General features: G+C 41.8%; 1 protein-coding gene across 1 annotated transcript in view; it reads left to right on the top strand.

Moving 5' to 3' along the window:
• Nucleotides 1-15,111, top strand: part of NPC1 (NPC intracellular cholesterol transporter 1) — a 49,414-nt gene that overhangs the window by 9,478 nt on the left and 24,825 nt on the right. The window contains exons 5-10 of the mRNA XM_018566746.1: nt 4,172-4,347; nt 5,602-5,769; nt 7,329-7,578; nt 9,383-9,459; nt 10,954-11,324; nt 12,423-12,649. Coding sequence (XP_018422248.1) covers nt 4,172-4,347; nt 5,602-5,769; nt 7,329-7,578; nt 9,383-9,459; nt 10,954-11,324; nt 12,423-12,649 — 1,269 coding nt within the window. The remainder of the gene's footprint in view (nt 1-4,171; nt 4,348-5,601; nt 5,770-7,328; nt 7,579-9,382; nt 9,460-10,953; nt 11,325-12,422; nt 12,650-15,111) is intronic.

Below are 15,111 nucleotides of genomic sequence, written 5' to 3'. Positions count from 1 at the left end.
AAAAGAAATTGAGGACACCAAATCTTCAATTTCTTTTTCTGCAGCCTCGGCACTCAATGAATGGGAAGCCCTCAGTACTGAGGCTTCCCATTCAAATATTTACTATCAATAGTTTCTGAATGGGGAGGAGCCTCTGTACTGACCTCTCCATTGAGGAAATCTTGAATGAACAGGCTTGGTGGTCGCGGCAGAGGATTTAAGTGTAGGGTGGATGGGGGTGTTAGAGATGTGCTGGGTCTTTTTACCTTAATGCGGGGAATGTATTAAGGTAAAAACACCCAGCCTTTAGTACTACTTTTACAAATAAAAACTAGTTTTGGGCCAATTTTATTTTAATCCTGTTAGGGCTTGTTCACACCAAGCGCGTTCCAGGAGCAGAGCAGTTACAGACCGGATCAAAACTGCGTCCAATGTATTCCAATGGTATTTTGGGCTCTAGTTCACACCGCAGCGTTCAGTTCCAGAGCATGTTAAAAAAAATGCAGCAAGCCCTATTTTACCTGCTCTGGAACGCATGCAAATGCATAAAAAACGCATGCAAATGCACGGAAAGCCCATTTTAAACTAAAAAACACGTGGTATAACACTGCACTGCGTGTGCAGAAACTTATGCAGATCTGGTCTGCCTTTGGTGTGATGTTTTATATCTGGTTTGTACCATTTATACAATCTTTTTGGTTTACAAATAACCTCTTCATACATGATAATGCTGCTAAAGTGTTAGCTCGCTTTCAGGCAGACTGTCTCTCATCGTGACTTCCTACCCCAGAGTCCTGTGATAAGAGGTGAGACATTACTCTGAGTCACCCAGGTCTGACCTATTGATCACTGTAAACAACTCCTTGTAGGTAGGAAAACATTACATTCCCTTTAAAGCTGATATATATATAGCTCATATCACCATACCTGCATGTATCTCTCATTCAGAATACCCGAATCTGATTCATTGCCAGGACATGTTATGATCACTCACCTCAATGGCAAACAATGATCACTGAGCGATCCGGCATGTGATCACTGGTTGTTTAATACAGGCAAGTGCTTGAGATCATGGATTACAACCAGTGTCTTGGGAATATTGGCTCATGTTCGGTCACCCAAGTCCTTTTTATTCTGCACCATGTTTAATATTTTTCCTTAGTACTGTGGTGCTTGGTTACTACTTTCCATAGTACTTAGAACCGTTAGTACTGTGGTGTTTGGTTAGTACTTTCAGTATTGTTAGTACTGTGGTACTTGGTTAGCACTTAGTACCATTACTACTTTCCGTAGTACTTAGTACTGTTAGCACTGCGGTACTTGATTAGTACTTTCCTTTGTACTTGGAACCGTTTAGTACTGTGGTACTTGGTTAGCACTTAGTACTGTGGTACTTGGTTAGCACTTTCCTTAGTGCTTAGTACTGTTTAGTATTGTGATACCTGGCTAGTGCTTTCCTTAGTATTTAGTAATGTGATACTTGGTTTGTACTTTCCTTAGTGCTTAGTACTGTGATGCTTGGCTAGTGCTTTCCTTAGTACTCAGTAATGTTTAGTAATGTGATAGTTGGTTAGTACTTTCCTTAGTACTTAGTACTGTTTTAGTACTGTGATACTTGGCTAGTGCTTTCCTTAGTACTCAGTAATGTTTAGTAATGTGGTAGTTGGTTAGTACTGTTTGTAATATGTTACCTGGTTAGTACTTTCCTGAGTAGTTAGTACTGTGGTACTTGGTTAGTACTTTCCTTTAGTACTGCTTAATACTGTGATACTTGGTTAGTGCTTTCCTAAGTACTTAGTAATGTTTAGTAATGTGGTAGTTGGTTAGTACTTTCCTTAGTACCAAGTGGTGAGCATTCCCTGACCCACAGCAACACATTACAAAGGGCTGGGAAATGCCCCTGCTGTAGCTGATTGGACTGGAAGGGGTCTGTGGTTTGCGTGGTCATGGACGACTTCAATAATTTGAGGCATGGCCATTGTCCATCCCTTTTGTGATGTGTGCTAACCTCATCTGATTGGTCAGAAGGGGTGTGTGTCATTTACCAAGTCCATGGACATCACTGCTAGTTATGACCTAATCTTCATTGTGAATAGTGAGAGAGACTGTCCTTGTCTGTTCAGGAGCACTGCTGGTTTTCACATTGTTCAAGTATCTAGATTAGCTAGTTCTTCTCAGTCTGGCATTTATCTGGAATCTCAGTACTTGGGAGAGAGGCGCAAACCATAAGGCAGTCATAAGGCTGTAAATGTAAGAACGCTTTTGACTTACTTCATTCATATGTGTGTGGCATGTGTTCTCCTGATTTTCAACAAGAATTACCTGGGACGCTCTGGGATTCCTGTGGCAAGAACCTATGGATTCATGCAACAGGAATCCCAGGTGTCCCATTCAGATGTGGCAACTGTACCAATAGAAGTAAATGACAGGGTGACGGTGTCCGCATTTTGTCAGTGGAAGTCCGCGTTTAATTGTACACTGTGCGATTACATGCTGCCTGGAATAGGTGAGTGTCGCTAGACGCATCTATCCTTCATCCAGCGACAATCATTCATCCCAAACTTCATGTAATTGTACTATGTACGATTTACATGCGGACTACCGCTTACAGATGAAGCCGCTTTCAGGTTGTCATGCTGATCCCTTTTTTCAAGTAAGTGCATCTAGAAAAGTAAAAATAGAAAACGGAGCACAAAACCTAGACTACATGTAAAATGAATGAATTACTATTTGTCCAAATATACAAAAAATATATTCAGGCGCATAATAATTTGTTTGCGAATGCGCGGCAGCCATGTTGGCCACCGGCGTGTTCTGTGAATGCGTGCCACCATCTTGGAGGCAGGGAGCATGCCTGGCGTCAGGTGACGTCACACGCCGATATTGGCCCCACCATCTTGGTGAATACCTAGATATACACCAAGGTGGCGGCGCCCAACACGTGCGGTGTTATATGACGTCATGCGCCCCGCCTCCAGAACACGCCAATGGCTGAATCCAAAATAGCATAAACAGTGTTTTGTTTGATGAAACAAATGAAAACTTTTTTAGTTTTCGTTCATTTCATCTGAAATGAATTTTTAGTCTTCGCACATGTCTAATAATACGTTTGTGTGTGTGTGTGGGGGGGGGAAGGGGGCTGTTTTTCACTTTTAAAAAATCATTTTTTATTTTTTTTTCATAATTTTTTTTTATTTTTTTATTTTTCACTGTTGGGGGAGCTTCGGAAAATATTAGGGGTCCAAACAGACCCCTGACATTTCCCTTTTAAAATAGAAAAGAAATTGAGGACACCAAATCTTCAATTTCTTTTTCTGCAGCCTCGGCACTCAATGAATGGGAAGCACTCAGTACTGAGGCTTCCCATTCAAATATTTACTATCAATAGTTTCTGAATGGGGAGGAGCCTCTGTACTGACCTCTCCATTGAGGAAATCTTGAATGAACAGGCTGTGATGTAAATCACAGCCTGTTCATTTATAACTGGGGGCACATAGCACTATGCGTCCCCAGTTATTTACAAACACTGGAGTGATCAGACGATCGCTCCAGTGTTTGTCCTCACACGGAGGATCGGTAAATATCAATGATCCCCGCTCTGCCACAGAGCCCCTGTCATCCTGAAACTGACAGGATGACAGGGGCTCCGATCTCCTACCCGCTCGGCCATCTCGATGGCTGCGGGCGCAGCTTCTCTCCCCCTCACCGCTCCGCCATCCTGATAGCAGGCAGCGCTCCCTCCTGCGGGGGGTGGACGAGGGGGGTGGGGGGTGGACGAGGGAGAGCTGTCCTATCGGATGGCCAGCGGTGAGGGGGAGAGAAGCCGCCCCCAGAACGAGCTGTGTCGGCCGCCGGGCGTCCTGTGCGGCCGCACACCCCTAAGGCCGGCCCTGAATGCATTGCTGGGAAACCTCATCTGTAATCTCAATCGCATGTCCCAGAGTTCTAGGAAGTGAAGTAAGATGCCCTAAGTAAAAAATAGCCACTGTGAGAAGAATGGGGAAGAAAAGAAAAATAAATTATGCAAAGAATAACAAGCTGACAACTATGTATAAGTATCTGTTCGTAGATTGCCATAACTAAACATTTCTAAAGGTGTATTTGTTGTCATTACAAATAAATGGGTAAGATACTGTATGTGTTCCTCTTTAAGTGATACAAAATCCTCAGCTACTGTTGGTTCACCTTCCAGATGTCCTTCCTGCTTTTATAATCTAATGACTTTGTTCTGTGAGCTGACCTGCAGTCCTCTCCAGTCAGACTTCCTAAACGTTACAAAAACCATGGACTCCATCAATGGAGATCTAACTGGAGGAAAGAAAAGCATCACTGAAATGGATTACTACATTGGGCAACGTTTTGCAGATGGCAAGTACTATTTATTAGAATTGTAACAAGTGCCGCCCCTGACAGAATGGCCAAGCATTTCTCTTTAAGACTTGTACATACGAGCTTCTGGATTTATCACAATGCTGGGTACGGTGGGCTTTTACAAAGTATTTCCAAAGCTTTAAGCAAGCTTTTTTAAAGCAAACTTCAGTTCCAGTATCGGGATATTATAGTGACACTAAACTGAGGTGTTAAATGTTGAAAATACATTCAAGTACCTTAACTATTAACACAAATGCATCTTATTTATCTATCGCTCGGCTGTAGATCCTTAAATCATCTCTGAATTGGTGCTGACATTGTCCTTCCTTCTTGAGGGTTACTACTTTTGTTCCCCATGGTCCTGTGTGTGTTGTAAAGTAGTCACAGCTCCAAGCTCACTCCCATGATGGAATACAACGTTTAGTTTAACAATTTATATTGAGATTGTAGGCCATCGCAGGCGCGAGCATGGAGCAGTGACTTGTTTACAATACACACAGGGACCATGGGGAACAAAAGTAGCCACCCTCCAGAAGGAAGGACAGTGTCAGTATGGATTCAGAGATGATTGGAGGATCTACAGCCGGGTGATACACAATATATATTCTTATTAATAGTTAGGGTCATTTTTAGATTTAACTTCTTCTGAGTTTAGTGGCACTTTGAATATACAGTAGATCTTATTGGGAGTATTGACTGTCATTTTAAACCAACTGCTAGCTTGACTTTCTGTAAGTTCCATGTAGTACTGAAGCCTGCTAGCAGCTTGTTTAAATGCAATTAGTACTGCCATTAGAGCGGATGGTATTTATTTGAAATTACACATTTACCCTTCTACCACCTTTTTATAAGGAAAAATGGGGTTCCTGTAGAAAATATATACAGCCATGCTATAGTGTGTGGAGTGTTTGGATTATGATCTGACCACATACTCTTATTAATTCTGTTTGGCCCGCTTACAATTCACATCCATAAACTCCACTGCTTTGTTGAAAAACCTTTAAAAATATTCAGAGAAGATGAGAAGTTAAAATTGTGCCTTCAGCCTGTCACAGCCCTTTAATGTAGCACATATTTGAAGGAGGTGAGAATGCATTGTCATCCATTTTCAATAAGACAGAGTAGCGTCTTCCTCTTGTGTTGTTCTACTTTATAGTGAAATACAAAGCAATGTACACATATAGCTTCATTCAGCTCACCATGCTTTTTTTTTCTAAAACAACTTACAATATATTGTCTGCTCTTGTTCAGCAATGTACAATGCGTGCAAAGATGTTGAAGCTCCATCCAGTAATGTTAAAGCTTTGAGCTTGATGTGTGGGAAAGAAGCCAAAGACTGCAACGCCACCAACTGGATCCAATACATGTTCAACAAGGAGAATGGGCAAATTCCTTTCACCATCACACCTTATTTTTCAGGTAGAGTACACACACTTCTCAGGCTTGGTGGTTTGGGAGAGGGTGTGCCCAGGTTTTAAGGGTGAGGAGGTGCTGGTCAAAGCTGGGAGAGATAGTGTTTGGCCCAGTTGAGCCATGCATCTCATGAGATTTTCACTTGTATTCTATCATTGATCATCATCCATATCATACAGTTCTTGACCTCCTGAGAAAATGAGTGTTCCAGCTTTCCATGCCTTTTACAATAAATTATTTTGTTTCTGTATAATATAAAGAGCAACAATTTACATCAAGTTTTACTGATCTTGAGCAGGTGTTTGTTCAGCTCCTCGCAGGGGTCCTTTTGTGGTGGATGATTAACTATTGTATAGATCAGGGGTAGACAAACTCCGGCCCTCCAGCTGTGGTGACACTACAAATTCCATAATTTATCTGCCTCTGGGAGTCTGGTTTGCGGCTGTCAGAATCTTGCAATGCCTAATGGGATTTTTATTTGCACCACAGTTGGAGGGGGTACCCCTGGTGTAGATCACAGGGGCATAGCGGTTAGCGTTCCTGCCCTGCAGCACTGGGGGTCCCTGGTTTGAATCCTGGCCAGGTCACTATCTGCAAGGCATTGCATGTTCTACCTGTGCTTGTGTTGGTTTCCTCCGGGTACTCCGGTTTCCTCCCACACTCCAGACATGCTGGTAGATAAATTGGCCCATGTCTAAATTGTATGTGTGTATGTGAGATGGAGAGCTTGAGGGCGGGGACTGATGTGAATGTGCAATATGTAAAGCGCTGCTTAAATTGTTGGCGCTATATAAATACCTGTAATAAATAATCATTTGATAGACACTTGTCCAGAGTTTATGTACGTGAGGTCATCACCACCATATGTGGAGATTCTTTATTACAGTTATTTAGTGTTTAATCCGTTTTTATTAGCATATTTTACAGGATTCAAACAATCCGTATCAAAATGCAATATGTAAGAAACAAGACATTGGGAGAAAATAAGATCTGGCAGTGATAACCGGAGGCATTATACATGGCCATATAGGCTTATCAAAATGGTGCATAGGGCTAAGGCACAGATAAAGGTGAAAAAGAGCCACGCTATAGTGGCAGAGTCCTGCCTTGTCAGACCAGACCTTTGCATATCTGTTAAAGCAGCCCAGTACGGGTTAACCTAAAGCTACCAATGTCATCACCGCTCATTAGGGTCTATTACAGTTATTTATATAGCCCTCAATTACACAGAGTTCTACATAGTCCCTGCTCTCAAGGCCCTATCTCACATGCATTCCTAGTAGGGCAGATTTAGACCAATTACCATTGACATGTCTTTGGAGTGTGGGAGGAAACCAGAGTGCATGGAGGAAACCCATGCAAGCTCCCTGCAGATGGTGCCTAGGATTCAAGCCGGGGACCACCAGTATGCAAGGCAGAAGTGGTAACCTCTAAGCCACTGTACTGTCCTCCAAGTTTCTGGTTCTTTGCAGCCTCTGATCAAATTTAGTTTTTATGGTCTCTACTGGGAATATTTTTTTTTTTCTTCTCATACAAACAAAATAATTGTATATTTTTTCCTACAGATGAGTCACTGCACAGCATGATTCCCATGAACAATGCTACAAAGGGATGTAATGAATCTGTGGATGAAGAAGGTGCCCCATGTAGTTGTCAGGATTGTACTCTGGTCTGTGGCGTTAGACCAGTACCTCCGCCTCCTCCAGCACCTTGGCGCCTCTTTGGCTTTGACGCTATGGTTGTAATCATGTGGATAGCCTATGCTGCATTTTTACTTCTCTTCTGCTCTGCTGTTATTGGAGCTTGGTGTTACAGGTACACAGACATTATTATTATCATCATACAGGATTTATATAGCGCCAACAGTTTGCACAGCGCTTTACAAAATTGAGGAAGACAATACAATTTCAGTACAGGAGGTAGGGGGCCCTGCTAGTGAGAGCTTACAATCTAGGTGGGGCAAGTGATACAAAAGGTAATAACTGTTTGGGGGGAATTAGTTTAAGATCTAAAAGTACTGATTTATATTGAAGTGGAATAGGCCTCCCTGAAGAGATTAGTTTTCAAGGATCACCTAAAGGTGGACACAGTAGGAGGTGAGCGGACAGATCGGGGTAGGGAGTTCCAGAGGATGGGAGACATGCTGCATCTGCTTCCCTATGATGATCAGACCCCCTGTTCTCAGCAGCTGATTAGCAATACCGTGTTTCCCCGAAAATAAGACAGTGTCTTATTTTCTTTTTTGCACGAAAAAAGACACTAGGTCTTATTTTCGGGGGATGTCTTACCTGGCTGGGGGAGGACTGGACGTCCCAGAAGGCGGCGTGCTGTTGCCGGTCCCGGTGTGATGTAATGCTGGTTCCATCGGGCGTGTGGGCGGGAGCTGCGGCCAGCGGGAGTGTGGGCGGCGTGACAACTGTGGGCGGGAGCTGCGGCCGGCTGGTGTGTGGGCGGGGCGGGAGCTGCGGGTGTGTGGGCGGGAGCTGCGGCCGGTCTTTACACAGTTTATGTGCAGCTACCCCGAAAGGTAGAAGATAGCGCTAGGTCTTACTATCGGGGTAGGTCTTACCTTCGGGGGAAACACTGTATTTTATACTTTAAATATAAAATATAAATATAGGTTAGCAATAGTATACTTTAAATATAAAACTGCACATGAAGAGTGAGTCTCTGTACTATCTAAAGGTTTTACAATTGTCCCTAAAGGATTTAAATCTGAACTCTAGACACAAGAATGAGAACCATTCCCCGTTTTATGTTTCTCAGTAGTCACAAAGGATAAAAATCCATTGTATATGCAACATATGCCTTTGCAAACTCAGTTATTGTCTTCTGTATGTGGGAAATACTTAGCAGGTGCCACCCACCGCAGGCTACCTGCAGAAAACTACAGACAGGGGTGGGGGCAAGGCCAGTCACGCTGCACAAGGAAAGAGCAGCAATGACTGATCTTTTTTTATAGGATATTCCTGCAGAGAGGAAAAGTTTCACATTGCATTACTGCACAGATCTGGAAACAATACTATAAGCACAGCAAGATTGAAGAATACACATGTCACCTGTATTTAGACAATGTTTGCTTATCCTGGAGTTCAGCTTCAGGAACACATTGGGAGGCTTACATATTAAGTATATGTGATTAATGAAATTGGTTGCTGGTAGCAGCCGGTCAGCATCCAGCTATGACTTCTGCAGTCCAAGTCCATGAATGATGTGGGCAGCATGACGTTTCACTGTGGGCAGACTCTTCATTTGCCTCTATTTGGAATAACAATTAAATATGGATAGCGTGACCCTTTAAGTTAAAAACGCAGTAGCATTTATTATATTTTTCTTTGACATATGAATTGGCAATACTAAAAATAGTAATTACTGCTTCAGAAATGCTCATGTGTTTGTTGTCTTCATTGTATGTTAGAATGATTTCCTTTGTGTAATGATGATATGGCCACTAGCGGATTTTTAGGGGTTTTAAAAGTGTTCATTTTTGCTTTTTTTTAAATGTGCGATTGGTTTAAACTGCGATCAGAAAAATGAAATCTAATTCCGTATTTTCCTGCTGCTCGGTTCCTGTCTCTCTTACTAGAAGTTCTATATATTATATTCTTATTTTTTCCAGAAAAAAGAAGATAGTTTCAGAATATGCTCCGATTGACAGCACCCTGGCATACTCTGTCAATTACACTTCTGTATCAGGTATAGAGTTTTGAGACTGCATAAGTGGAATTACCCTTTACGTATGACACATTGTTAATAAGGAAGTGCAGATGCAGTTTTGTATTGCTCACACATACAATTTTAATATTATATTGCTCTGGTTCAGCTGGGTGTGGATGGGAGTTGGTTTAATTTTAGTGTGAATGGATTATTTGGATTAAAAAAATGGCTCCAGTGATGGGACTACTAGTTTGTATTGAGATCGCAGTCCATCACAGGAGCAAGCTTGGAGCGGTGGAAGTAAAAAAAAAAAAAAGTGTGGTGTGCAATATAGTGAAATGGAAAGTATAAAATTATACAGCAATCAATGCAGAATGGCACTGGCTATAGAGGACTACAAATCCCAGCAATAGTACAATATACAGCACAATACAGAATACCACCAGCTATAGAGGAATAACAAATCCCAGCAATAGTACACTATAGCTGGCGGTATTCTGCATTTAGCTGTATAATGCATTTGCTGGGATTTGTTGTATTCTTCTATAGCTGGTGGTATTGTGCTGCTGTATAATGTATTATTGCTGGCTAGAATACAACAAATCCCAGCAATGATACATTATACAGCAGCGCAATGCACGCAGAATACCTTCAGCTATTGAATACAACAAATCCCAGCAAATGCATTATACTATAATGTATTATTACTGGGATTTGTTGTATTCCTCAATAGCTGGTGATATTCTGCGTGCATTGCGCTAATGATTATACAGCGCAATGCAGAATATACCACCAGCTATAGAGGAATACAACACATCCTGGCAATACATTATACATACAGTGTTCTATAGCTGATGGTACATATACAGCGCAATGTACCATCAACTATGGAGAATACAACAGTTCCCACTATCCCAGCAATACATTAAAAAAACACAATCGCCATGTGGAAGGGGGGGAAAGCAGGCACTTGGGTGCCGTTCCCCCACGATCTTTGGCGGGCAGCGGCGAGTCTGGGAGCTCAGAGCGGGGAGGAGAAGAGGCGTGTCCTCTGCCGTGTGGAGCCGCAAGCAGGCCAACTAATGGATAGCCGACTAATCGATGTAAAAAGTTGACTACATCGATTAGTTGTTGCAGCTCTAGAATATACATAAAGGGATGCTATTTTTTTCTGCTTGGTACATAGCAGTTTGTCCCCAGGTGCTTCATAACGTAGACAATTTACGCATCGCTTTACATACTTCGCATTCGCGCAGGGAGCCGTTAAAGTGCTTACAATCTAAGGTTCCCATCTTGCATACATAGAAGGCAAATTTAGACAAGATTTTAAATTGAAAGATGGAAGCGGATTGGTTGCCATGCACAGCAGCTCCAGATTTAGTTTTCTCCAGTGTTAATAAATTCTCCTCCTCCTATTTTTAGCACAGCTGAGGGCAGTAATTTGAGTCAAAATTCAGTGTTGGAGGACATTGTACTGCATCTATGTATAATGTCTTTCCAGATTGCACTAATACTGTGTTTCTTTCTTTGTAGGGGATCCATCATGCTGTGACAGAATTGGGGAACGCCTGGAGAACTGTCTGAGGGTTGCTTTCACCAAATGGGGTTCCTTCTGTGTCAGGCGCCCTTGGATTGTCATCTTCTTCTCTCTGGCTCTGATTGCTGTGTGTTGTGCTGGGCTGAAATTCATGCAGATCACTACTGACCCTGTAGAGCTGTGGTCTGACCCACACAGTCAGGCACGCAAAGAGAAGGATTACTTTGACACACACTTTGGACCCTTCTTCCGCACAGAGCAGCTGATCATCACTGCACCTAACAGCTCAGGAGATACCTACTCTCCATATCCATCCGGGGATGATGTGCATTTCGGGCCTCCTTTAACCTTTGATATTCTCACCCAGGTAACTAAAAGATGACAATCATTGTTTATATAGTGAGGTAAATAGGCTCAACAAACTTTGACTGAAAAATCAAAGGAGCCTGGTGGAAAATAGTTGGCTTAACAGTGACTGCAGCCAATGAGCTGCAGTATCTGTTTTGGTATTTAGAATACAATAGACAACAGGGGGGGATTCATCCATTCATGCTCTGAACAAAAGAAATAAGAGTGTATGACTAGCTTTACAGTTTATTGTTTTAAAGCCGGTCATCTGTTGGCTTGATTTCTAAAGAAAACAAACCGTAAGGCCCCTTTTAGATGGGCAATTCCGATCAGGACCGCCTGTCAGTTTTTTATGGGGTATTGACTGGAAACGCAATGTTAGTCTATGGGCAGCCAGATCTAAACGGACGTGCGTTTGCATACATTCAGATTACCCCCGACGCCCATCCAGGTCCGGAAAACCAGATGGAACAGAGTTCAGTTTTGACGCACCTGATCATGACAGATTGCGGGTAATCTGTCTCCACGTAGAAGAAACATGGGTCTGGTAAGTTCCGGTTTTTTCCTTCATCACAAGAGGGAGTTATAAAATGGACAGACGGAGATCTCACAATGGTGACATCCGTTCCAAACTGCTCCGACCATGGGATCCATGAACTGACAGGTGCCCATGTGAAAGGGGCCTAAGACTTTTAACACCTTTTATTTTGATGTACCTGAAATGTATTCAGCCGATCTAAACGGAGGGTTCATTTGGGCTTGCTTGTATGAAAAACATTCCTGTGTCTAATTTGCAATGACGTGGGGAAGCCGTATATCCTGATTACACAGTACAGATTCTGCTTCTTGTCTTGCAGTGCTGCACAGTAGTGTAGTGTTCCTCTCACATCCTGCCATGGCTATTGAACAGGAAGTGAAGGGAAATCTCCCCATTGAGACACAGATGGCAATAAAAAAAGTTCTTTAATTCTGTTTGCAGGTTGGAGAGGAGGAGAAATGCGCTCCATGATTGGCTCTTTAGAAATATACCATCTCCATGCACGGTGTTCCCATATTGGTAATTGTGGCCTCGCTCTCATTCATCAGTACTAGCTAACCTTTATGTTTTTCTCTACAGGTCCTGGAATTACAAAATTCCATTGAGGATATAACTGCCACCTACAGGAATGAGACTGTAATGCTAAAAGACATCTGCCTCGCTCCACTGGCACCGTATAATAACAACTGTACAATCCTCAGCGTCCTGAATTATTTCCAGAACAGTTATTCTGTTTTGAATCACAGCGTGGGGGATGAATTCTATGTCTTTGCAGATTACCACACTCACTTCTTATACTGTGTGCAGTAAGTTTTCTTTACCTTTGTGTTATACGATGTTCTTTAGTGTTTAGTATCAATTAATGCAACAGCCAGAGTTCTGGAAAAGTTAAATTTTACCAGTGATGTTTACCTGATTGGGAACGCCACTCAAACCTGATAATTGTGGTTGGGTGAGTTTAGGGTAACTCTTGTGTTTTAAAATGGATCAGTTTACAGAATGGGTTTTACATATCCCCATGCTCCCAACTGCCTGAGTATAGGGAGCACAGCTATGCTCCGCCTGCCTCCCCATAATGCATCACTTGGATTGGCTAATTGCCAGGCTCCATCATTGCTACGAGGGCCACAGATAATGTACATATCCTGGCGTGATTTTCCATTCTAGCATCAGATCAGAGTATAAAGTTGTGTGTGTGTGTTTGTTTTTTTTTTTAAGGAAGGTAAGTATGTGATACTATAAGCTCCTTCTGTAAAGTTAAAGTGACACTAAACTCAGGAGTTAAATCTTAAAAATGCATTCATATACCCTATTAACAAAAATGTATCTTATTTGTGCGTCACTCGGCTGTAGATCCTCAAATCATCTCTGAATTCATATTGACACTGTCCATGCTTCTGGAGGGTGGCTACTTTTGTTCTCCATGATCCCTGTGTGTGTGTTGTGAAGTAGCCACCGCTCCAAGCTCGCTCCCATGATGGACTACAATCTCAATACAAATTAGTAAACTAAACATGAGATTGTAGTCCATCACGGGAAGAAGCTTGAATGAAGAACAGTGTCAGCACTAATTCAGAGATGATTAGCCGAGTGATAGACAAATAAGATACGTTTTTGTTAATAGGTAAATCTTAAAAATGCATTCACTTACCGTAACTCCTGTGTAGTGTCACTTTTACCAGTTATTTTGACTATTCTGAGCAAACTACAGGTTACTTTAACTAATCATTTATTTTGGACTCCAGTTAGACCAGTGACTGCTAATGTCTTCCCAAGTTTGCTATCCCTGCCTGAATAGTCTTCTTATACATGAAGAAGCTGCGCTGTGGGCTTGGCAAGTGGAGTAGATGTTCACAGCCTGATCACCTTTTATCCTAAACTATAACATTCGGTATTGCTTCTTTATTTACTTTATGTATTCCTCATCGTGGACCATAAAAATGTCTTCCTTCCTCTTAAGAAACACCTTGTTGATTTCACTTCCGAAACAAAATGCACAAACGTCTCTCTTCCTCAAAAGACCCACATGAAAGTCAGTGGTATCGTTTGTTTTTCAGTGGTGAATTAAATGCAATCTAGTTGTACCATTATGGTCTATTTCTGAGGAAAAAACATTTCCTTATTTTATATTTAACTTTTAAAAGCAAAACTTTGCTGATTTTAGTGACGCATAACTGTTATTTGATTACGGGTACAAGCTGTAGTAGATTTTATACAATGTCTCATATACAGAAGCAAAACCTTTCTGCCAGGTAGCTGTTTTTCATCCAGACATTGCAGTATTGTACCAGGTCTCCCCCACTTCTTCTTTTTTTTTTTTTTTCTGTCTGTGTAATCTGGTGATCCTGGAACACACCTGCTAGGGATGCTGGAACTCTCTTCCTTGCTGCCTCTTGCACACATAGCATGATGTAAAACACAATGCTAGTACAAAAAAGTTTATCACAGCCACAAATTTGATTTCAAACGGTTGTGCTAGTTAAAGGTGATTGGTTTTGCAGGGAACAGTGAGAAATAGAAACTTGCTTAGCACAGTACACTGTTCCTGCTCACTGTATGGCAGTATAAAGTATTTCTAAACCCAGGAACACACATTTTAATGTATTGCAGCTTATAATACTTTAAATGTGGTGGCTTTAGGTTCACCCGGTGATCCGGCCAGCAAGTCCGTTATTTTTTAACTTCCTTTAACAGACTAAGCTGTCCAGCAAGTTGTCATAAATTCATTTTTCACCAAAGGAAAATAAAAACTTACTCTTAACAGTTTAAAAGGCATTAGCTGGAGTTCAGCTTTAAATTGTTAGTCATATCCATCTAAATCTGCTAGAGCATCTAACAATACCTTCCCCAGAGGGTGACAATGCTGCTGCCAAAGAGTGGTTCTAGTCCTCCTCCTTCTAAGACTGGAGCCACTCTAAGACAGGAAGTGTGTTAGTGGCAGGATCGACAGGTGAAAGTAAAGGGAAAAAGCCTAAAAAAAGAAAACCAATGCAGCCACCACATTTAAGGATTGGTAAACTGCAATATATTGAATTTTTGGTTGTGGGTTAGATCCATAAATATGTATGCTTAAAGCATAAGGATCTTTTAGCAGACAGATATTACCTGTACATCTGACTAACATCTGATTTCTTTTCGGTAGCATAGGAGGCTTCGGCCATATTTTCCCGTTTTTTCAGGAGCATCAACACAAACTTATGGCCCCCACCCAAATTATCTGACATTTCATAGCCAATATAAGCTCATCATTCTAACTAGATGTTATATT

Source organism: Nanorana parkeri, unplaced genomic scaffold, assembly GCF_000935625.1.
Source record: "Nanorana parkeri isolate BGI_ZX_2015 unplaced genomic scaffold, ASM93562v1 scaffold971, whole genome shotgun sequence".
NCBI classification, from domain to species: domain Eukaryota; kingdom Metazoa; phylum Chordata; class Amphibia; order Anura; family Dicroglossidae; genus Nanorana; species Nanorana parkeri.
The sequence above is the reverse complement of the archived record's forward strand: the minus strand, read 5'-3'. Positions and strand labels throughout refer to the sequence as shown.